The sequence below is a fragment of the Hyaena hyaena genome, unplaced genomic scaffold (assembly GCF_003009895.1).
Source record: "Hyaena hyaena isolate Hyena2069 unplaced genomic scaffold, ASM300989v1 scaffold_493, whole genome shotgun sequence".
Classification (NCBI taxonomy): Eukaryota; Metazoa; Chordata; class Mammalia; order Carnivora; family Hyaenidae; genus Hyaena; species Hyaena hyaena.
This window is the reverse complement of record NW_024081125.1, coordinates 980,273-1,004,814: the sequence shown is the minus strand read 5'-3', so window position 1 is coordinate 1,004,814 and position 24,542 is coordinate 980,273. Positions and strand designations below refer to the sequence as shown.

Below are 24,542 nucleotides of genomic sequence, written 5' to 3'. Positions count from 1 at the left end.
ACTACACACACACCACACATACCACACACACACTATACACACACCACACATACCACATGCACACCCCCCCGCACAACACAGCACGCACACAGCACACACATATTGCACACACAGCACACACATACTATACACACACCACACACTCGCACACTCCACACGCACACCACCCCACACGCACATACTACACACACACACCCCACACCACACACACGAGACGCGGTGTTACGTGAGGCCAGTGCCAGCCCGCACGTGCTCCCTGTTTCCTCAGAGATCCTTCCTGTCAGCGCTTTCGTTTTCTCGCTGTCTTCTTGTGGGGCCGGCACATTCAGGCCAGCGCCTGCTCATGTCAGCCATGCGGACACCCCTGGTGCTCGAGATCGCCCGGCCCTGCACGCTGGGCTCTTTGGGGGTCCAGGGAACCAGGCACACTTCTGTTCCCTCTTCTCTTGGGAGGGGCCAATGCCTGGAAGTGTTTCCGTCCCTCATACATAGAGACAAGAGCAGTCTCTTCGGGAAAGACGGACACGCGTCACCTCCTCGCAACACTGTTGTCAAGGAGACAGCGGGACTCCCTGAAGGACTAGCAGAGGCAGCCTGCAGCCCCCCCAGGAAAATCACCGTTAGGACATAAGCGGCCACCACTGAAGGCCTCCGTTGCCTGGACGTCTACTGTTTAATTCTTACCATAACCACCCCCCCCACCACGGGGCCATGCGTACTGCTTGCGTCACCCCACGGGTGGAAAGGGTGCCTCTCAGAGAGTCTGGTAGTTGTGCTGGCGCTGCGGTGACAGAGTCCAACAGCCTCGCGTTCTCACAATAGACGTTTATTTTCTCACAGATCTGGAGGCCAGAGGCCAAGGTCAAGGTCCCATCAGGGTTGGTTCCTTCTGAGGGCCGTGAGGTCTGAATCTGTTCCAGGCCTCTCTCCTTGGAGCGTAGACGGCTGTCTTCTCCCTGTGTCTTCACAGCGTCTTCCTTCTGTGCATGTTTAGGGGCATCAAGCATATTGGTTGAGGGTCCTCCTTAATGGCCTCATTTTAACATAATTCTCTCTTTAAAGACCCTTTCTCCAGTGTGGTCAGTTCTGAGGTACTGGGGGTTAAGACTTGGGCACGTGAATTTTGGAGGGGACATAACTCAGCCTCTCCCAGGGTGCTTGCCCTTGACCACATAGCTGGGTGGGGGTGCTGAGAGAAGACTAGCTTCAGTCAGACCTCAAAGGCCATGCAGGGCCAGAGCCACACTCAACTGCGGCCATCTTGGCGAGGGCTTTGGCGGAGTGGTTGGGGCTGGGGGGACTTTGTTTAAATGTTTATTTTTTGAGAGAGATGTCAGCAGGGGAGAGGCAGAGAGAGAAGGGGACACAGAATCCGAAGAGGGCTCCATACTGACAGCACAGAACCCCGTGTGGGGCTTGAACCCACTAACTGTGAGGTCATGACCTGAGCTGAAGTCAGACACTTAACCGACTGAGCCGCCCAGGCGCCCCGGGGTTGGGGGACTTGCTGGGAAAGGATGGAGGAGAGCCGAGCCCGCCCATCCCTGCCTTTATACCCTTGACTCCGGGGACCTTGACTCCACCTTCCAACCGGAATGACCCATAGTGTCCATCATGGAGACTGTGCTTTCTATTGCACATACCCAAAGGTATGTTGGGAACAGAAAGAAATTGGGGGGTCAGATTCCGGTCCTGAAACTTTCTAACAGCGTAGCCTTGGGCAAGTATCCCAAGCCTCGTTTCGTCACTGGTGACGGTGACAGTGATGCCTGCCTATGGGGATTCTTGGTGGCAAGTGATAGAAACCTAACTTGAATTCACCTGAGCACAACAGGGAGGAAGTCTGGGTATGGATTTCAAGGAGGAGCTACTGACGGAGCCACGAGCAAGACAGGGGTGCAGCTGGGCCCCGGGAGTAAAGGAAACGGGGACTCAGACATCGACAGCTGTTCTCTCCTCTGTCATTTGGTCACATTCCCTCTTATTCTCCAGACCAACTTTGGCCACCGAGTGGGAAATAGAGCCGCCATTAACCCCCAAGTTGAAATCACAGCCCCAGGGGCGCCTGGGTGGCTCAGTCTGTTATGTGTTCAACTTCCGTTCAGGTCATGATCTCACGGTTCATGAGTTCGAGCCCCTCATCGGGCTCTGTGCTGACAGCTCGGAGCCTGGAGCCTGCTTTGGATCCTGTGTTTCCCTCTCTCTCTCTCTGCCCCTTCTCTGCTCATGCTCTGTTTTTCTCTCTCAAAAAATTAATAAACATTTAAAACAAAATTCAAATCACAGCCCCAGTCATGGGAGACCTCTCTCGTGGTCTTTGTAGTCCCGAGTCCTAAGCTCTCAGGGAACTAGCTCGTTGGCTTAGCTGGGGTCCCATATCCTCCAGGACGCTCTGACCAAGAGGGACCGGGTTCTGACATGTGGTGGGGTCATGGCCTAGGAGGTGAGGTCCCGTTAAACCTCCATACCCCTCAGGGCCGTGTGGCAGTGGATGCGGATCGAGGAGGTGGCATCGGAAAGAGGGAGCTCACACTCACCAGCTCTGCAAGAATTAGACGGAACGGTGCTCGTGAGCCCCCTGCCCGCCCCTTGCCCGCCTCTGGAAATGTTACCTCCATCTCTCTCCCCTGCCCACCCGTAATGTAACGCGGGGGAATGGAAGGAGATTAATTTGAATTAATGAGGTGCCTTTAAAATATTTTTAACGTTGAAACACATCGTTATTCTATTAACAAAATATTTTAAACGGCTGGTGCTGGGCCTTTGTCAGTGAACAGACACCTTTCTGTACGGTTGGCGTCCTCTACATCCCAGAGAATGACTTAAAACCCATTGTTTGTCGAGGCTGGAGCCAGAAAATGAATAAAACCAGCAGCAAATAGGTCCTCGTCTGGACGCAGCTGGCGTGGGTGCTCAATAATAGTGTAATTGGATGAGCAACGTATAAATCATCTCATCTACTCTTGCCTCTTTTGCCTTTGGCTCCCTTCTCAAATTCTACCTGGCGGGATCTGCAACCCAGAATGAAAGGTTGCACATTCTTATTTAAGGAACCCATATGAAAAATGGTCTCCTTGGATATTTGGTCCAGAGGAACCCCTTGGTTGGCATTCAAGGCTCTCACCGAACGTCCCTCTTCCCCTACCTGCCATGGAGCTGGGCTTCGCGTGTCTCAGAGCCCACCATTCATTATTTATATCATGACTCTTATCCCACTTGCCAGCTGCTGAGGGCCGCCCCCCCCCCCCCCCCCCCCCCCCCCCCCCCCCCCCCCCCCCCCCCCCCCCCCNTCAAATCCACGCTCGAAATTCACTTTCCACCCCAGGACATTCCTGAGGCTGGTGGCCCCGTCCCCCCGCGGTGCCCTTCTCTTGCCACCCACGGTTTACCAGTGTCTCTGCCCAGCAGGGTGTGGCCTGGCACCCAGTATGTGGCAGTTTTACTCCAGACCAGTAAACAGTGCACATTTGTGTCCAGGGCCTTGTTCAATTTCATCTTTAAATGAATAAACTAAGGGACGTTTAGCCCCGAGCCGCCCGGCATTCTCTGGTCATTTAAGGGTCTTGAGTGAATGTTTTTTTAAAAAAAAATTTTATGTTTATTTATTATTGAGACAGAGAGAAGCAGAGCATGAGTGGGGGAGGGGCAGAGAGAGAGGGAGACACAGAATCCGAAGCAGGTCCAATGCGGGGCTTGAACCCATGAACTGTGAAATCATGACCTGAGTGGAAGTTGGATGCTTAACCGACTTAACTGACTGAGCCACCCAGGCGCCCCTTGAGTGAAGGTTTAAGAGATGGTTGAGGAGAGAGGTGGGGGGGGCTCATGCAGCCCTTGGGGAGCACAGGGCGAACACCGTCCCCGGGGACAGCAGGTGCGGGGTGCCCTCCAAGGCGGCCTCCTCTCAGGGAGCAAAACTGTGCTCAGAAAGACAGCACTTTCTACGGGGTAAATCCCAAGGCCATGGGTCACAGTTTCCTCAGGCAAGAGTGAGCATCTCACAACAGAACGGGAGTTCCTTCCCCCGAAAACATGCATAAAGTTGAGCAGAGCAAGCCGTTTGGTGAATGAGACTGGGTTTTCAGTGATGTGGAGAGCACCACGCAGTCCTTCTCGGAGGAAAGGCGTCAGGAACCTGGGCTCCGGAGCCTGGCCACCTGGGCTCAGACCCCAGCGTTGCCCACCGGAGGTGTACAGCTCTGGGCCAGTTACTTACCCTCTCTGTGCCTCAGTTTCCTCATTCGTAATCTGGGGCTACTGACAGTTGCTTCGCAGGGTTAAAAGGATTAAGATTGAAAGTGTTAATTTAAGGGATGTGCTTAGAATAACAGCACAAGGAGAGCTACTGTCACATGACCTAAGTGCACCCCCAAATCACCACACTCGTGTGAACATGAGAATAAGCAAAGATGGGGGTATAGGTGTGCGTTAGTACGTCCGGGCTGCTGGAATAAAATGCCACACGCCAGGGGGCTTATATATAACAGATGTTTCTCTCTCACGGTTCCAGAGGTTGGAAGTGCAAGGTCAAGGTCCTGGCAGATTAGGTGTCTGGCAGCAGCCTGCTTCTGGCTCACAGTGGCCGTCTTCTCGTGCCCGCACGTGATGGAAGGGGTGGGGGGCTCTCTGGGGGTTCTTTAATAAGGGCACTAATCAGATTTAACCACTTACCCATTTAACCACTTCTTTTAAAGACTCCCATCTCCAGGGCGCCTGGGTGGCTCAGTCGGTTAAGCATCCAACTCTTGCTATTGGCTCAGGTCAAGTTCATGAGCTCGAGTCCCGTGTTAGGCTCTGCCCTGACAGCGCGGAGCCTGCTTGGGATTCTTTCTACTCCTCTCTCTCTGCACCTTCCCCACCCCCTCTCTCAAAATAAATAAGTAAAATTATATATATAAAAAAAAAAAAGGACTCCCATCCCCCAGTATGGTCACATGCTGAGGGCCTGGGGGTTAGGACTCCAGAGGACACTAGTCAACCCATAGCAACTTGTGACATTAGGTATGGATGGATGCGGCTCATAGCCCAGGCAGTGAGCGAGGTAGCTGGTAGACGTTTGAGGTGTGCACACACCATGTGTGTGTGTGTGTGTGTGTGTGTGTGTGTGTGTTGTGTATTCCTATGTGGCTCCATTTAGCTGTCTCACCCCCCCTGAGCTGACCTCTGCCAGGAGATGTAGTGATGTCAGAGCCTGGAGAGGAGAGTGCTGGGGGTCCCATTTTACAGATCCATAGACTGAGGCAACCCTGAGTTGGCCTCTGGGAGGCACGTCACTTAGCGCGGCACGAGCTCCTTTGGTGACCCCAGCCTTTCCAGATTGGATGGTTGGGGGTGACAGTGGGCAGGAAGCTCAGGGGGCTGTGTGGTATCGAAGTTGCCCGGGGTCAGCAGATGGCTGAGGGTGAGGGAGAGTTTCCCCGTAAGACTGCCCTCCTTCCCAACACCGACTGCAAGTTCAAGGGGTTCCAAGAACCACCCTCCGGTGGGACCATTCACTAGAAAGACACAGTACTCACTGAAAGCTATCGAACTCGCATTAATCCCCTGACACCGATGGGCGACATACACACAGAGCATTGCCCCTTAGGGAAGCTCGCAGAGCTGCGGTGTCTGGGCTCTTTATTGAGGCCCAATTGATTGATTGACTGATTGCCCTTAGCATTGACCTCAGCCTCCAGACCAGCTGATACTGTGTGGCCACCCTAAATCCCACGGTTAGTCTTTCTAGCATGGCCAGCCCCACACTACGGTCCAGTGTGGTCAACCCCTGCTCCATCCAGACACACTCCTATTGCATATGACCTAGATCACCTCCCAGAAGCCCAAGGTGAAGGCAGACCTCCATGTGGCCAAAGCCAAATCCTGTGCTTCTCAGAAGTGTCATGGCGGCAACAGGCTTTGGCCGGTCAGGGGAACATACGTGCGCCCCCTCGGACGCAGGGCTGGGGCCGAACCATCGGTGGTCACTGCCATGGGTTAGTTCTAGGTGCTCTGTGAGCTCTCATTTCATCCACACGCCAGCGGCACGGTGCAGGCGACAATTCCCGCCTGCACCCACACACTACAGACGGGGACAGCGAGGGGAGGCGCCTTGTCCCCCATCACAGAACTAGGTAAGGGGTCCCGCCAGAATGCTTTGACCCCTTCCAGCTGGCTATTAGTTTTAAAACTTTTTAAAAACATTAATAAGTTGCTGGCCTACTTCACACGGCCTGTTCAGCACCCCGTGGCGTTCCGTGGGTAATTTCCGGCCCCTCGGAGAAGGAAGGACCACCCCGCGTCCTCCGGTCTTGGGGCCAGACTCAGGGAGAGCTGGAAGAGGTGCAAAGCCATAAAGGAGCCTGGAGGGAAGTTATTTTTCAATCAAGTTGGGCTTTGCCTCGCTAATCCTTCCCTTCTGCCGGGGCCAAGGGCAGAAAACTCCCCTCTGCGTGAAGAGACCCCAGGCCTGGCCCGGACCTGCATGTAGAACGTGGGCTTGCAGCTTTGAGAACAGAAAAAGTGAAGGAATGTGTCTCAGAAAACTGCCAGGCCGGAGGAGCCCCAGCTGCTCCTTCTGGAAGAAAAGGCTGAATGTGGGAGGAGGGCCTGTTCCCGCAAAGGCCCCACTAATGGTTCTCCAAGATGCCGCTGCTCTGGGATCAGAGCGAATTTGCTCCCTACATTTAGAATTTCTCTTCCTTCCTGTGTGACCCTGAACACTACCTTCCCTCACCTCTCTCAGCCTCAGTTTCCTCTTCTGTAAAATGGAGAAAATAACTGTGTGGCCCCTGACGATCACCCAGCACAGTGCACCCAACTTAATAGACTGAGGTTCCTGGTTTCCGCACTGGAGGGTAATAGACGACGTTTGTGATCTTGACACCAGACCCTCCTCGTTCTGTAGCATGTGAGTTCTGTTTGTCAAACTGAAGACGTTCCCAGTGGCACAGGTAGGGAACCGATGGTTTGAAAGATAGCAAAGACCACTTGACGGGGAGATGAGTCTCAGATTTTATAAGGTCAGTTAGTGAGGATGCGAGATTCATTTTACAGCCGGAGGGATTGGATCTCAGTCCCAAAGCGAACATCAGGTGAGGAGGCGCAAAGCTCTTACAGGATGCAAGATGGCGGATGGTGGTCTTATTATCACCATCAAAGAACTAAGAAGATGGGGGCGCCTGGCTGGCTGAGTCAGTTAAGCGTCCAGCTTGGGCTCAGGTCATGATCTCACGGTTTGTGAGTTCAAGCCCCGCGTCGGGCTCTGTGCTGACAGCTCAGAGCCTGGAGCCTGTTTCAGATTCTGTGTCTCCCTCTCTCTCTGCCCCTCCCCTGCTCATGCATGCTCTCTCTCTGTCTCTCAATAATAAAAACGTTTAAAAATTTTTTAAGAAAAAGAGCTAAGAAGATGGACATTGCCTCTGGCTCTTCAATGCCTCTCGGTCTCCTTCCACCCCCACCCTCCCACACACACACGTGGGATCACTTGGTGCAGACGCCGAGTGCATACACCACATGGGAAATAAAAAGTGAGCGCAGGAAACCCAGAGGTTAGAGGAGGGTGATGTTTGGTTCCCGGTGGTCCCCCGACCAGATTTCCTGTATTGTCGTTAAAAGCCTAATGCCTTTTCAAGATCTCCCAGCCTTTGCCACCTTCTCTAATACCTGTCCTTGCCAATTCCCCCCACTCCGCCCACTCGCCCCTCAACACACAGAAACATTTGGCTCATCATCAGGCCTTTGTCCAGCACACCCCACGTTGTTCAGAGCCCTTCCCCCCAGGCAATATATAGTTCTTATGAATCCTTCCTTATGCCTCAAGCCCTTGTATTCATCCATTCTTTACGCCGTGCAGAGAGAAGGGCCTCCTGGCTTCTCAGGTTGGCTCCTCGTAGGGCTAATCTGCAGGGGTTCAAACCTACACAACACGGCCCAGCTCCTCGCCACGTGTACCTGCTCCTGGTATCTCGCTTGTCCTCGGCAGCCACTGTGCACTGGGGTTGGATGGCTTTTTGGGCACAACTCAGATGTGGGGGGACATAAAGGAGAGAAAAGGCATCGTGGGGAGTCCGTTGCCTGTCATCTGGTCGCTGAGCCGTTCTGTCTTGAATCCTCTTCCGCTGGCTTCGCTGAGGATGGGGTATGTGTGCAAGACTTCTGTAGGCTGTAAAGTGCTGTCGAAGGGTAAGGGCCCGCGAGTGCACCTGCGTAATAGTATTTACTCCTGAAGGGTTTTTTTTTTTAGCAACCAAAACACTGCCCTCAGCCTACCTACCAACCGTAGGGATGCAGGCGAGTCAGCACAGTGGGTTTCTGATGGGTTCAGGAAAACAAGAGAACGTGCGATGTACCATTTAGAATTATGTTTGGCTGCAAGGGACAGAAATCCAACGTACAGTGACTTCATCCAAGAGGAATTCTCTATCTTGTGTAAGAGGAAGCTCAGAGCTATGCAGCCTGCGGCCGGTTCGGGACCCAGCAGGTCCACTTCTGCTCACTGCTTAGCCATCCTTTGCTTTGGCTCCTGTGTTTCCGGCTCCATGACTCCATTGCAGGAAGCCAGAGGGTTAGGAAAGAGGAAGAGAGGGCACACTGCAGCGTTCTCTGCTGACCTTCTACAGCACACTGCTGGAAATACCACCTCACTGGCCAGACTTTGACCCATGACTACCCCTGACCCCCAGGATGATTGGGAAATGATCATTTTTAAAACAGGCAGGAGCAGGTGCCTGGGTGGCTCAGTCGGTTGAGTGTCCGGCTTCGGCCCAGGTCATGATCTTGTGTTCATGGGTTTGAGCCCCGCGACGGGCTCTGTGCTGACAGCTCAGAGCCTGAGCCTGCTTGAGATTCTGTGTCTCCCTCTCTCTCTGGCCCTCCCCTGCTCATGCTCTGTGTCTCTCAAAAAAATAAAATGTTAAAAAAAATTTTAAGCTAGGCAGATTGCTGGCTCAGAATTCGGACCCTGTTAGTCGAGAAGAGAAAAATGGCCATCGGGAGGCATCTAACAGTTTTGCCTAAAGCCCTCCCTAAGCGACCCAACATCCACACACACACACCTTCTTGCCGTATCAGAACTCATTCACCTTCATCCAAGGGGAAAGCACAAAGTTTCATCCTGCTGTTGCAGCCGGGGCTCAAAATCCAGGATCATGGGGCGCCTGGGTAGCTCCATCGGTTAAGCGTCCAACTTTAGCTCAGGTCATGATCTCACAGTTCGTGAGTTTGAGCCCCGCGTAGGGCTCTGTGCTGCCAGCTCAAGAGCCTGGAGCCTGCTTCGGGATCCTGTGTCTCCCTCTCTTTCCGCCCCTCTTCTGCTCATGTTCTGTCTCTCAAAAAAACAAATAAAACATTAAAAAATTATTTAAAAAAAGAATTCAGGATCGTGAAGAGAAATGATGCTGATTTTCCCACCAGGGTTGAATGCGTCGGGTTCCTTGTGCCTTTAAACGAAAAGACAGGTCATCTGCCTGCTTCCCCTGACACAGCCAGGGGACAGTGATGGAAAAGAGGAGCAAGATAAATAACAATAGAAACAATGACTACCGTTCAGGGAAGGTGAGAAGAGATCCCGAGAGGAAAACAGCAGTGCCCGCCACTTGGAACACCGCGGTGCACGCATAATGTGGACAAAATTATGATAAAACAAGCAAGCAGAAATAAAAACCACGTAGAAGGAAGAATTGAAGGAAATAAGTGGTCTTGGAATATAATTCAACCCATGTGACGTTCTTCTATTGGCTTTTCCAGTTTTTTCTGTTACAGGTATCTATTTCCTGAGCAGAAAGTCCTTCTGTCGAGTGTTACATTTGTAAACATTTCACCCGATGGTATTGAGGACAGAAGAATAGAAACATTGCGGTAGGCACAGGGTGGAGTCCGTAGCAGTTTTAAAAAGTAAAACTTAAAAAAAAATTTTTTTTAAATGTGTATTTAATCTGAGAGAGAGTGAGAGAGAGCAGGGGAGGGGCAGAGAGAGAGGGAGAGAGGAATCCCAAGCAGGGACCGTGAGATCATGACCTGAGGCAAAATCCTCAACCGACGGAGCCACCCAAGTGCCCGAAAATTAAAATTTCTATCAAATGTATGCACGTGGTTAAAAAGCTGAAATAAATGGATGAGCTTGTAATGAAAGCTATCGTCTTCTCCACCAGCTCTCCCCACCTTTTGGCCTGTTTCCACGGGGAAGCCCTTTTACAGTTTTTAAGCCCTTTTAAGACTTTTAAGATAGGGTTCGGGGTGCCTGGGTGGCTCCCTCGGTTAAGTGTCTGACTTCGGCTCAGGTCATGATCTCAGGGTTCGTGGGATCGAGCCCCACGTCGATCTCTGTGCTGACAGCTCGGAGCCTGGAGCCTGCTTCAGATTCTGTGTCTCCCTCTCTGCCCTTTGCTCCTCCCCCCCAATAAATAAACATTTAAAAAATTGAGATAGGTTTCTTGTGTTACCCGAGTTGTGGTTCCATGTGGACGAACTGAATAAATCTGTGAACTTGCTGATAACACGCCCCCGAAAACATGCATCCATTGGCAGAGGGACCCGCCAAGGTGGCAGGCGGTGTGGTAGGAGGTGGTGACCTAATGTGAAAGGACTTGGGAGAGTTTTGTTAATGATTTCTGTCCCAGTTTACTCAGAAGTCCGAGTAGTCACGGTCAAGGTCGGGAGGCAATGTCATGGTTAGGACCATGGGCTTTGGGGCCAGACCTAGGTGCGAAACCTGGCTCCTTTTCTCACCAGATGGGGCCTTGGTTAGTGCATTTGTCAAATGGGAATCAGGGAAGTTCACAGTAAGGGCTCTGTTGTTGTTCTTTTTCACATGTTGATTTATGTAAATTCCCTATTTCTTGTTGCCCTCATCCTGACATCCTGTGTTTTTCCAAGAGTTTAATTTAGTTATGTTTTTGAGCTTTCAGAACACAATTATTTTGTTTTGTTTTTAAAAGTTTGTTTGAATCCGGATCCAGATAAGGGTCCATAGGCTGCATTTGGCTGGTGTCTCTTAAGCCTTTCAGCCTTTCTTAATCCATAGGTTTTTCCTCATCTCTTTCTTCTTTGTAGTTTGCTTGTTGAAGGAATCAGCGAGGCTGCTTTTAACTCTACCCAACAGAAACCCAAGAGAACACGAAAGCTAAAAAAGTTGCATTTACCTCCAGAGAAAGACAGAGGTCCCACTGAATCCAAAGGCCAGGGTGCAGCAGAGCCCGAGGAAGAAGCCAGACCAGAGCCGTCCTTTGCACACTTTGCCCCGCTCGTCTTTCTCCTGATTGTTCTCTTTGTCCTCTGGTCTGTGTGGCAGCAGGTGGCCTCCGTACCCCCTGCTCCATTCAGGGGACCAGCCAGACAGTGGCTGCATTCAGCCCCGATCGGGATTCCCGACGAGATGCTTCCATCCGGTGGCCCTGTCGTAGGCCTCCAATGCCGGGTGCCCTTACCACCTGAACCAGTGGGCGGAGCTCTCAGGGTCTACACGGCACAGTGATGGTTCCAGTCTCATGGGGCCACTGGGTCCAGTCTCACGAGGCCTGCACGGTGGGGGGCACTTAGTCCAGAACACACGGCACCTTTAGCCGTCAAAAAACAGACCACCAGAAACTCTCAGGAGCCCTGAAGTTCACTTCGAATGCAAGGGTGCTACGCGGCATGGCCCCCTGCTTCCTCCTGAGAGTCGGTCAGATGCGGCTCCTTGGTTGGCAGTGCCTTTAAGCCAAGTGCCCGGTGGGAACGTGGGCCGGCCGTGCCCTTGGCGCTGTGCGCAGGTGGGCGTTAGGCAGTCAGGCTCCTCCTCGTGGTTCCTGACAGCGTGTGCAGAACACGCTGGCCTGGGAGAAGGCCCTTCGTGGCAGCTCGTGGCTCGGACACCCCCACGCCCTGGGGCTCTAGCTCAGGCTCCCCCTGGGAGAGCCTTAGTGATCTGCCCTTCCAGGCCTAGCGCCCCGCAGGGCTGGTCTCCTCACCGATTCCTGGGCATCCCCTCCCCGGGGCCTTGGCTCTGTCCGCTGGGCCCACCTGCCCCCTGAGGCTGTGTGTGCCTCCCAGGAACAGCCTGAACAATACTGTGAGCGGGGACTGCGGGCGTTGCAGGGAGCAGGTGCAAAAAGGGAGTGGACGGCCTGGATTTTGTTCCTAGAGCCACGCAGGTGAGGTTAGATGGACAGATTAGAGGTCAAGGTTGCAGCTGGAACGTGAGTGAGCCAGGCTATTTCAGAATGGGTGTGGTTTCAGAGGCGAAGTGCAAGGAGCAGACTGGTAGATGGGTTTTCTGCTCATTCAATAACATCTATAGCCGTGTACGAGGCACTGGGGCGTGGCCGGGTAGGGGGCGGGGCAGCAGTTGTATGAGACACTTTCTACAATGCATTTACTCATCCGTGTCTTCATTCACTGAGTATAGCCTACTTCCTTGAAAACACGTATGGCGGCTTACCTGATCCATAGAACAAAGTTAAAAAGAAAATTAACAAGGGACACCCGGTGGCTCGGCCGGTTAAGTGTCTACCTTCTGCTCAGCTCATGATCCCATGGCTCGTGGGTTTGAGCCCCGTGTCGGGCTCTGTGCTGACAGCTCAGGGCCTGGAGCCTGCTTGGGATTCTGTGTCTCCCTCTCTGTCTGCCCCACCCCTGCTCACGCCCTGTCTCTCCTTCAAAAATAAATAAACATTTAAAATAAAAATTAAAAAAAAGAACCTCTCCAATCAGAATACCAGATTGCCCTGAGGAGCGGAGTAATTCTGGATTCTGCGTGGTGCTCAGAAAATGGGAAAGAAGATTACTGCCCTTGAACAGAATTTAATCTACTCAGAACCTTCACCTACAAGGTGGAGGCAGCTTATATGATTTATTGTTTTTTACCTGTTTCCGTTTAAACTTTACAGAAGAGAAAAAAAAATCAGTGATGATTGTTTGGGTCCATTTTTCTTCTTGCTCCCTTGGGTCCCTCAGACAAAGGAGGCCTTCAGTAGGGGTGAGGTCAGGGAGTAGTAGGTGCAATGAGCGACTGGTCTTGGAGAAGGCCGGCTGCTGAAGAACGAAAGCAAAGGCAAGAGTCACATCAAAGTCTGGTTGCCCAGATGTTCTTTTTCTGAACGGTTTTGGTGAAGGGAGGAGTGGCATTCTGGGACAGGCAGGCACCACACACTCAACTCTTCTGCTGCGTTTCTTTCCCACGTGCCGGCCCCGCCCCCTCACTGGTCTTGAAGCCCCGAAGTGAAAATTGTAAAAGTTGGGCTGTGAGGTCCCGCCGCCAGGAAGACCTAGGGTGGTCACTTAAGTCACGTGGTGGAGACTGTGGAGTGGAGGGCGGGGCTTGGCAAACCGCAGCCCACTGCCTGTCCATATAAATAAAGTTTTATTGGAACACAGCCATGCCCATTTACGTACTGTCTTGGCTGCTTTCCCACCAGAGTTGACAAGTCGCCGGGGACCACGTGGCCTGCGAAGTCTGAAACATTTACCGTCTGGCCCCTGACAGGAAAAATCGCCAACTCCTGGTCCAGAGCGGTGGCTCGCAGCCCTGGCTAAGCCTCAGAATCACCTGGGGGGCTTTAAAAATGCAGATGCCTGGGCCCCGCCCCCAGGGATTTGGACTCAATTAGTCTGGAGTGGAGCCCAGGTACTGCTATATTTTTAAAGTTTCCCCAGGCGACTTGTCCTTTGCAGCCAGAGTTAAGAATCACAGGTTTAGTCTCCCTGGGTTTGTTTTTTTGTTTTTTTTTTTTAAGATTATAGAACTGGAATTTGCCATTGTGTGGATTTTTACCCAGTGACAATGATCCACCTTGACCTTGATGTCAGAGTGCAGTCCTTAGGTCTGAATCATGTGAAAGTTGCATGAGGGAAACCTCTAATGATAAAATCCTGCAGTGACCCCTCCTGGGATTAAATGTGCTTGCAGAGGGTTGGAGGTGAACCATGGTAGAGTGAGGGGCCGTGTCTGTGACGCACACGCCTGTGTGCACACGGGGACATGCGTGTGTGTGTCCATTTGGGTGGCTTGTGTAAACATGGCTTTTGTCTGTTTTCAAACAAATGAGTCTCTAAAAGGAGGCAGTGTTGGGGCGCCTGGGCAGCTCAGTAGGCTAAGCGTTTGACTCTTGGTTTAGGCTCTGGTCATGATCTTGCGGTTGGTGGGTTTGAGCCCTGCAGCTGGCGCCATGCTGACAGTGCGGAGCCTGCTTGGGACTCTCTCATTTTCTCTCTCTTCCCCTCCTTCACTTGCTCTCTTTCTCTTTCAAAAATAAGTAAGTAAACTTTAAAAAATGTAAAACGAACCAGTGTTTTATGGAAGCGCTCACACTAGTCGCATCTGCACAGCTCTGTCCCCCCTCCCCCAGGGCCCCAGCCGGTCCTCCCTTCTGCTAATTAACACACAATGTGGGTGACACTTCCAGCTGGAGGAGAATCTGACACCTCTCGCCTCCCACCCCCACCAAGTTTCCAGCCCTACTCTCTGGCTCAGGGGAGGAATTTAAAGTCACTGCCGGTATCATTTTTTGTTGGCAGCAATAGTTGTAAATGGGAATTTCACAGTTTGCTTTATCCCTTGCATTTAAGGCAAATATTAAGCACCTTGCCTCCCACTGTCTGTGTCTCCCGTGCGTGCGGATCCCAGTGCCTCCTGCCCTCCCGGCCGCTGTCCCTTTGGGTCCTGCTGTCCCTGGACGCGGAACTGTGTCTACCGGCCAGAATGACCAACTCATCCCAGTTTGCAGGGGACTTTCCCAACTTTTAGCACTGAACACACCGTGTCTCAGGATCCCCCTCGGTCCCCCTCGGCCCTGGGTGAACCGGGACAGCAAGTCACCCTAACATTCGACATTCTCACAGCAGATTTGCCTTGCTCATACTTGAAAACATTGTCAGGTCAGGTGTGGGGTTTATTAAAGACAGATGTGCTTAAAACTGCAAATTAAGGGGTGCCCGAGTGGCTCAGTCAGTTGAGCATCCGACTTCGGCTCAGGTCATGATCTTGTGTTCGTGGGTTCAAGCCCCGCATCAGGCTCTGTGCTGACAGCTCAGACCTCGGAGCCTCCTTTGAATTCTCTCTCACTCAAAAATATATAAACATTAAAAAGTATTTTACATTAAAGTCGCTTGTGTGAAGCTTTTAATCTTCTTTAAAAAAAATAGCTGAACCCAAGAGGTTGAACTACATCTTCCTATTAGGGCTGTTAAGGTCTGTTTCGGGGATAAAATACCAGGTTAGCCTTTATCCTGCAGTTGAACTAACCTGGGCATCAAACAGATCCTTCGTGAAGGTTCTTCAGGAGGATGTTAACTTTGAAGGGGTTCGACTGGCCCAGTGTGGCGCCACAGGGAGAGCTTGGCTTATGGGGACCAGTCTTCTCTAGCTGTACCGCTGAGGCTGGGCAAGTCGCTTATGTCTGAGACTCAGTGTCCCCGTCCACGCAGGGTGTCCCTGTCCACGCAGGAAGCCCACCTGTGAAGTAGGCAGGAGAGCTCGATGGTGGGCGTCGGGTGACTCTAACTGTGCCAGGAAGAGGCTTACTGTTGACTCCTCCCCTCCTTCCTGGGGAGCCTGGTTCTCACTCAAGACACAGGTGGCACGGGCGCCTGGGTGGCTCAGTCCGGTAAGCATCCGACTCCTGGTTTCGGCTCAGGTCACCATCTCATGGTTTTGTGAGTTCGAGCCCCACATCGGGCTCCATGCGGAAAGTTACAGAGCCGGCTTGGGATTCTCTCTCTCCCTCTCTCTCTGCCCCTCCCCCGCTCATGCTGTCTCTGTCTCTCTCAAAAGAAAAAAATACAGCTTAAAAAAAATTTTTTTTAAAGACAGATGTTAGCAAGGGTAGCAACTGCCTGTGGCTTCACACAGGATGACGTATGTCTGACTCGTTCAGCGGTCCAACCGTGATATCCCTCACTTCAGTGCTGCTGGGGGGTCCTTGTCCAAGGGGAGGCTCAGGAGTCCAGACTCCTAACCTATCGTGACTCTGTCGTCCTCTGTGTCCTTGGAATTGTCCATGTGCCGTGGGCACAAAGCGCCGGGGATTGTACAGGCCTTGCTGGAAAGTGATGCACCTCAGACCTACTCACCTTCCACCGGTGGGACTTTGTGGTGAGGCCCCCCTCCCCCCAGCTGCAAGGGGCCCTGGGAAATGTAGTTTGGCTGCATGCCCAAGAGGAAAAGGACACAGGGTTTGGCAAACTCACGGTAGCCTCTGTCACGGGACGAGTAGCCGCCTAATTCAGTGGCTGTGGGGACCCAGTGGAGGCATCCCCATGAATGAACGTCTTTGTATTTCCAAAGGAGGCTCCCACAGGAAGTTGTGGCTAATTTCGCACAGAAAAGGGGACTGGCTTCCAGCAATCTTAAACATAAAGAAATTTCTTTATTGCACGACTTGTCAGGGCTTTTAATATACTGCTATTTCTTAGACTTATTGGACTCCTCTTTGGAGAGCCCTTTGAGAACTAGGAGCCTACGGAGGCCCTTCAGAAAACGCTGCTTTAGGGGAGCCTGGCTGGTTCGTTCGGTTAAGTGTCCAACTTTGGCTCAGCTCATGATCTCTTGGTTTCTGTGTTCGAACCCCGTGTCAGGCTCTGTGCTGACAGCTTGGAGCCTGGAGCCTGCTTCACATTCTGTGTCTCCTTTTCTCTCTGCTCCTCCCCCACTTGCATTCTGTCTCTCTCTCTCAAAAGTAAACATTAAAACAAAATTTTTCTTTAAAGAGAAACACTGCTTTAGAAGTTACTCAAAATTCAGAAGACACAGGTGTAAAAAAATCACCAAACTTTGTGGCCCATGATGGAGAGTTCAGTCTCCCAAGGATCTCGATGTCAAGGGTCCTGAGGTGAGCCTTCGTGGTATGTGAAGAGAATACTTTTCTGCCTTTCCTTCCTCCTTTTTTCCTTCCCTCCCTCCTTCTCACCCTCCATCCTTCCTCGTGCAGGATAGGGGCCCACATCCCATTACCCGTGGCCGGGCACCATCATTATTGTCTGCTCCCTGGATGGGTATGTGACTGATCTGTCCCGTGCCGCTTAAATCCCCATTGTGATTTCAGCTGGGCACATCGGGGCAGTCCACCCGGTCTCGACATCTGGGTGGATGTTAAAAAATCCCTTTGCTTGAGCCTGGGTTTTTTTATGGCTGGCTGGCGTCATCCGTCATCATAAAAGTGGACCGAGGTTTAGCACTGAGGTTAGACAGAATCACTCACGGAAAAAACTAGAGCGGCTTTATTTTTTTATTTCTGTTACAGGCACCAGCCTAAATATATATATATATATATATATATATATATATATAGCTTAAAACTTAATTTGGTGTGTAATTGGGACTAGTTCTTCGGAGCCCTGGGTTATGTGTTTTGGAGCAGCTGAGGAGCGAGGGCATGGCGGGCACAATGTGGTATGTTAATTGGTGGCCTCTGGGACCTGCGAGAGAATTGGATTTAAGTCCCAGGTTAGAGTGAGCTTGGCAGCTTTATAGCCGTCTCCGCGGGTACGCATAGAGCAGACCACCGCTTTGCACCCGCGGCTGGAGCAGGTCACCCGGTCTCCGTCCCCATGCCCCAGGGTGCATCTGCGAGGGACAGAGGAGAGCAGGCGGCATGGGAGTGACCGAGAGGGTGACCGTGCTCGCCCGCCACTTCCCTGCACGTGTGTTGGTAGCAAGTTGCGTGCTGCTCCACCCGCGGCCCCAACGAGAGTTTTGCATTTTATGACCAGAGTCTTGATAAAAGGGATGCAGGTCAGAGCAAACATTCGAGGAGGAAAAACAAAGGAAATTAAATGCAAAATCACCGCTGGTGCGAACCACATGGCGGCCTTAGCTTTAATACCGCCAGAGCCAGCGGTGGGGGTGGGGTGGGGGGGTTCCTAGGATTCGAACCAAAGGGACATTGGCCTGCTATTCCTGAAAGCCGGGCCCCTCTCCTGTTTAGAAAGAAATTGCCATTTAATTTGTTTCTGAGTTTTATTTCTCAAGTGAACCAGCATGGGGCCGGGTAATGAGGTTGTGTTTCTGGGAGGTGTTGAAAGATGGGAAAAGAGCAAAACCGCGTCCAGACGGGGTGGCCCAGGGTTTTCCCGGGGTTCCAGCAGCCCCGGGGCCAGAGGGGCCGGGGTCAGGGGGTGGGGGGCTGTCCGGGCGCTGGCGTCCCTGGGTGCCGCCTTCTGTGGGGCCACAGGTGCCCTGGCATGGTCTGCTGACACCCCTCCTGGTGACCAGAGATGGGGAGCTGTCTCTCCATCTCTGTCTGACGACCCCCCGGGGCCAGCCCCAGCCCATGGAGCCAAGGAGGACTCTGGATGAGAGGGAGTCTGAGCCATGGAGAAAAAGAGTCTGTGGAAGAATGGGAGAGTCTCTGCGAGCATCTCAGGAGGCTGCTGATGTAAGGCTGGGCAAGAGCTTTCCGGCCGGTTATGATTAGAAGGGTCTTAGAGATGGTCACAGGTTGGGGGGGGGAACCTGGGGCCGTCCCCTGGGGCTAAGATGGCCTCTGTCCAGTGCCAAGCTTCGAGGCAAACAGTGCCTGGGGGATGGGAGTGGGTGCGGGGCAAACAGAAGTAGAGGTGGGAAGGTGTGGGGCCTCCCACCACCCTGCCTGCCCCATCCTCCCTGCTGGATGGAGACAGTGGGCGCAGCCTTTGCCCTCAGCGCCCCTCCCACTGGAGGTCATAGCCCCTGTCCCAGATGACCTCACTGTCCCAGTCCTGTGTATGTGGACCCCACCCCCAGCTGCCACAGCCACCACCTCCCAAGCACTGACCCACCTGAAAGAGCCAGTCCCGGTGAGGACTTGAGAAAGCCATCCCTAAGGCCACGCCTGTGCCCCTGAGGACGGGGAGGGCCAGTTCCTGAGCTGCGACACGCACCCGTGCACACCGGCACCGCTGTCGCGTTGCCTGATGACTTGAAGGATAACTACAGTGCGTGGCCCCCTCCCAGCACCGCGGGGGAGCCCTCCCGTGGTGGGGCAGGGCCGGCTCGGACGCGTCTGACCCTCACATCCCCATGATGCCGGTACTACGATCCCCACTGTGCTGATGGGTAAACAGAGGCACTCGGGGCCGATCCTGGCAGACTTCTTGTTTGCTGAAGCTTTTCTGTGTTCTGAGGCAGGGAGGGCTGACGTTGGAGCCGCCTGGGTGTCCCTTAGGCCCTCCAGGGCTTCTCACCCTCGGCCTTGAGGACATTGAGTCGGACAAATCTGTTTTGTGGGAGGGGCCGTTGGACGGCATCCTTGGCCTCAACCTGCTACATGCCAGTCCAAACCCCTCCGCTCAAGTTGTGACAATCAAACATTCTCCAGATGCCACCAGATGTCCCAGAGGGGTAGAGGCACCCTGCTCGAGCACCACTGGCTAGGAGCTAGGCCTGGGGACACTGCAGCCTTTCCAGGGTGTTCCCAACGTGGGGAGTGGGGTGAGGGCAGCTGGAAAGCCGGAGGACTTCCTGGAGGTGGGCGTGGGGCACCGAGACCACCAGCCTGGCCAAGGAGGAGAGCGAGGCGGCCACAGCCCGTCCGTCTGCCTCCCCCTCCTCTCACCCGGCTGTGCGTCTGAAGCTGGAAAGAAATGCCCCCAGCTGACCCGCCTGAATGGACGTCACAGAATGAGCATCCCCTGCGGAAACTCTGGTCCTCAGTCCTCCTGCTAATCTCTGGTTCGTCTCTCGGGGGGGCGGGGGAAACAGAGGCCGCCCAACTTCCCAGTAAGACCCAGGTTTTCAAAGTGTGCTGTACCGTTACCCGCCAAGCTGTTAAATGCCGCTTCCCCAGCCTTGGGGGCAGAGAGTGTGAGTCAGTAGGTCTTGGATGGGGTCCAGGAATCAGCATTTTACCTGTCACCTTGGAAACTCTCGATGTTAGTGACCGTGGGCCATACTTTGAGAAACGCTGCAGCGTTAGCCAATCACATTAAGATTGTGTACGTGAACATCTTGGTGCTTTAGCTGTGTGTGTGTGTGTGTTTCTAAAAAGACAATCAGTAACATATCAATAGTGATTTCTGAGTGTAATGTGATTTCAACAGATTTTAGACATATCTCTCTATCCTGTATTGTTGTAATTGTTTATAAGGAGCGTATGTTTATAAGCAGATAAGCCATCAAGCCCTTCTCACCGGCGGGGAAGGGCAGAAATGTTATAGAGGAAATATTATCTAGGAAATGGGTTTAAAGGAAGTGTGGACGTAGGGAATGAAGGCCACAGTGTCAGTGGATCTATTTTAACTCCCAGATCGGTGTCCCTCTCTCTCTGTGGCTCCCAAGTCCCGAGCTGGCCACCAGTGGCCTGGAGAAGGGAGGAAGGTCGCATTTTGACATTGTCTATTCTTGGTAAAGCAGGGGCCAGAATCACCCCAGGGGGTCGGGGAGACTGGCCTTGAGCCAGAAGGCTAGGCCTCCCTCTCTGTCCCTGTCTCTTGGGCCCCTGCTGGGCGACCTCGTCCTTCACTCTGCCCGGGCACTTGGGCACCTGGCCAGCCAGGCAGACCCGGGATGGCAATTTTACAGCCCTGTTATTGCTCTGCTGTTGCCCCGCAAACCCATGCCAGGCCCCACAAACACTCTGTGAGAAGGCCAGACCCTTCCAGAAAAATGGCTCCCTACATCTTTACAACGTGATAGGTGCGGCGGAAAAAAGGGGCCACTGGGTTTATGGAAACTATATAAAGTTTATAGAGTCTGGCCAGGCCAGGAGTAGAAAGCCTTCGGGATGGGGGTGGGGATTTCGAGAGGGAGAAGGTCATGAAAGCACGTCAGACCTTTGTGTTGAGGCACCAAACAGAACAGCGTAAGTCCAGGGCGTGCTGTGCGTCACCTGGGAACAGCCACCTGGGATGCCTTTTGGGGCGATGCCGTTGAGTCTTGGCCGCATACCCCTGAGGAAGGCACGGCTCTGCGCCTTCTGTAGAAGGGAGACTGAGGCGAAGCGATGTTGAAAGTTCTGAACTTGCTTAAGGTTGCACAGCTAGGGGTGGGTGGCTCCCAGCTGAATGTTCTGGGGCAGGCTAAATTCTCCCCGTCTCTGTCTCTCCTGTGTATTGAGTGATGTGTCCCAGTTTCAGGTTCAGAAATTACGGTCTCCGTTTCCTATTTCAGTTAGGGACTCATCTGTTATTTGTGATTTAGTCTCACGGTCCCTGGTGTCTTCAGTCATCACGTTCCCCTCCTGTGGGTCAGCTGTGCTGTCGAAGCTGCATCTGTGCGCAGATTCACCTGGAGGCCGTGGCTGGAATGGAAATGAGGCCTCCCAGAGGTTGGCCGTGGACCAGGGCGGGGCTGGGACGCTGCCCTTGCCTGTAGGAGCCCTTCCATGTCCCACTTCTACTGCAGGGTCCTCATAGGGCCCCCGGAAGAGTAGCCCCTGGGGTCTGAAATCACCTCCCGTCCGCATCAGCCCTAGAAATTCCTGATTTCTCCTTGCACATGTGAGCTGTAGCATCCATGCTTTCTCTCCTACCTGGCTGTAAATTCTTGGAGTGCAGATTCCAAGGATATTTTCTTTATTCTCTGATTTTGCCCACAGGGTCTGGCTAGTTTCTGGGATGTAATGGTGTTACAGACTAAGTATCAGCTAGGAGAATGGAAGGGTGGATGGATGGATGGATGGATGGATGGATGGAAGACAGGAAGGAAAGATGGATGGGCACATGGATGCATGGAGGGAAGGAAGGAAGGGAGGGAGGGAGGAAAGAAGGAAAGATACATGGCCGTATGGATGGATGGATGGTTGGATGGAAGGACGGATGGATGGACAGACAGATGCGTGGGTGGGTGGACAGATGAGGCACATGTAGACTAACAGACATCCACTTCCTCTTTTGCATCCTTCTGCACAGTTAAAGCAGCCGTCCAAGCCAGATTCTCTCAGGCTTTCACTGAATGCACTTCTGTTTCAGGGGACACCCTTCGCTCTCTCTCAAGCCATATGGAGAAACCAGCCCGAGTGTTTGAATGTGTGTGTAAATACTTTACAATCTCATAAACTTGTTTAAAGACAGGTGGGGGGTGAGAGTATAAACCAGGGCAGCCTTTGGGGAGGGCAATTTGGAAGTAGCTATTAAATTTTTAAATGTGCCCACCGCTAAGCCCTGCAGCCTCACTTTTGGTTGTCGGGCCTGTGACATAGATTCACACGCTTGTGCACAAAGAACCACGCAGCAGGGCGCTCAGGCAAGCGTGCCAGCCACCGCACAGCTCGTAACAGTGAAAAAGTGGAGAGGGCTAGGTGCCATCGACGGGACGGCAGCTGAGCCCTGGCGCACCGCCCCCCCAATGGCCAATGATACAAAGACAGAAAGGTCTCAAGTGGGGTGGGGGGGAGGGGCAGGGCACTCTTCAGTCTTCTGGAAAGTTCTGAGACACTCTGTAGCTTCTGGCCCTCAGCAAATGCCCCCCTCCCCACCCCATTTCTATCAACTTCTTTCCCCTTCTTCCTCTTCTACCCACGAAGCACAGTTTACTGGGATTAGATCTTTAGTTCTTACGCCTCCTTGCTAAGTGACCTTTCCTTACAGCAAAGGAGGGAAAATGAGAGAAAAGCAGTTATGCGCAGAAGTACTGTCTGCCAGCTCTTCAATTAAAATGATTGAAAGCCACAATATTAAAATTTGATTTATGGGCACCACTATCTACCTAATAATGAGGCTGAGAGGAAAAAAGAACCGTAGTCATTACAGAAAACCGTAGCTCTTTTTCTCCCTTAGGAGATAAATTGCCTCCCATTTTCTTATTGCCAAAGAAATGTGCCAAAATGGTTTTACGCTTATGTGATACGTTCTTCGAAAACGTAGGATTTCAAGGAAGCTTCCTGAAGGGCGTAGCAGCCGGGGCTGGGGAGGCTGCTTCCGGTTCCACCAAGCACCCAGACCTAGGTGCTAGCCCCATTACCCATGGTCCGGGTCCTAGGCCACCAAGCCAGCTAATGCCACAGAGCCCAGGAGTGAGTGAGAAACACACAGGGTCCAGCTCCAGGTCCCAACTTTGCTGCGCATAAGCTATTTGATCCTCCATCTCTTAATCTGTAAAATGGGAATAACTTTACTAACTGTGTGACATGGGGCAGGTGCCCCAGTTTTGTTCTGTGTCTGAAAGAAAATTTTACTGTCTGTCTGAATTCATGGCTATTTAAAATAGTTTTTTAATGTTTATTTTTGAGAGAGAAAGAAACAGACAGAGTATGAGCGGGGAAGGCTCAGAGAGAGAGGCTGACACAGCATCTGAAGCAGGTTCCAGGCTCTCAGCTGTCCGCACAGAGTGCAAGGCAGGGCTCGAACTCATGACCTGTGAGATCGTGACCTGGGCTGAAGTCGGACGCTTAACCGACTGAGCCACCCAGGCGCCCCTGAGTTAATTCATGGTTATTTGTTCCAGTTCGGATGCTGTGGGGTTGGGCCAGGGAAAATGGATTCTAGGTGCCACGCAAGCCCTTGCCGATCCCCTTCTGAGCAGGGTTTCATTTCCACAGGGGACCCTCCAGGGGAATGTCTGCCATCCACCTGGAATCCCCCTAGGGAAAAGGGGGGCAGCATTTTGCACGTACTTCTTTACGCCCAGCTAATGGCTTTTCTTTGTTTTCAGTTGAGAGGGAAAATGTGCAGAAGAGAACCTTTACTCGATGGGTAAATCTGCATCTAGAGAAGGTAAGCAGGGCACTTGGGTTTTTGTTACGAGATTTCATCCGTGACTGAGCATGCAGCCCAGTGGTGCAGGGAGGCGGAAATGGTCGCTGTGTATGTTTTGCTGTTACTTCTTTCACCCATTCATTTAAACATCTAGTGAGTACATTTCACTAGCAAGTGTCGAGCACTGATCTGGGAACATGGTTTTGCCATCATGGGGTTACCAGTCCATTTGGAGAAGGAGAGGGTCTATCTTTAAGTAGGAATCAATGAGCAAATGTTAGAAGACATTTTTTGTTGAACGCTCCAAATGCTAACCTGGACACAGGGACTGGGGTGGGGACGGGGGTGGGCTTCCCATACAGGGAGGATGGTGGGGGACTCTCAGCAAAATACATTTGTAGGAACCTGAATTGGCTTATGCAAGAACTCAACACCTTTTAACAAAGCCAGATTCCCTTGCTAATTACAAAATGTTGCTATTGATCAATAACATTACCTGCCCTGTTTGGCACGTCAGGCAGCCTGCTTAGTGCACCACACACAAATTGATTTCCTTCAATCCCCATGACAACCCTCGTCACCCCTCCTGTGAGCAGTGAGGAAAAGAGGCTCTGAGACCAAAATGGTTTTCCTAGCAACCCAGAAGGAAGCTCTTTCAGGGGCATGGCATTCCACTCCTTTCCCCGCTTTCCTTTCTTGTGGACATGGTCTGGCCAGGCAGTTTGCAATCACATTTGGTCTGCAAGCTTCTCAGCTACATGCACCGTAAAACAAAAGGGGCTCCTGAGGAGACAAAAAGATGAGCACCAGCGGAGGGGTGGGTTGTAAAGTGGATAAACAGCTCAGGATCCAGCAGAAAATCAGAGCTCTCCGCGCACACCAGTTTGCCCCCAAGGCAGGGAACCTTGTAACTTGCCCCGGGCTGGGGGCAGAGAGCTTCTTTTTCTCTTTATAAGACCCTCTGATTTATCAAGATT

The 24,542-nt window shown here is 52.4% G+C and overlaps 1 protein-coding gene across 4 annotated transcripts in view; it reads left to right on the top strand.

Annotated features, from left to right (window-relative positions):
- Positions 1–24,542, top strand: part of CLMN (calmin) — a 113,283-nt gene that overhangs the window by 53,588 nt on the left and 35,153 nt on the right. For all 4 annotated transcript variants that reach the window (XM_039254568.1, XM_039254567.1, XM_039254570.1 and 1 more), the window contains exon 2: positions 23,522–23,583. In XM_039254568.1, coding sequence (XP_039110499.1) covers positions 23,522–23,583 — 62 coding nt within the window. The remainder of the gene's footprint in view (positions 1–23,521; positions 23,584–24,542) is intronic.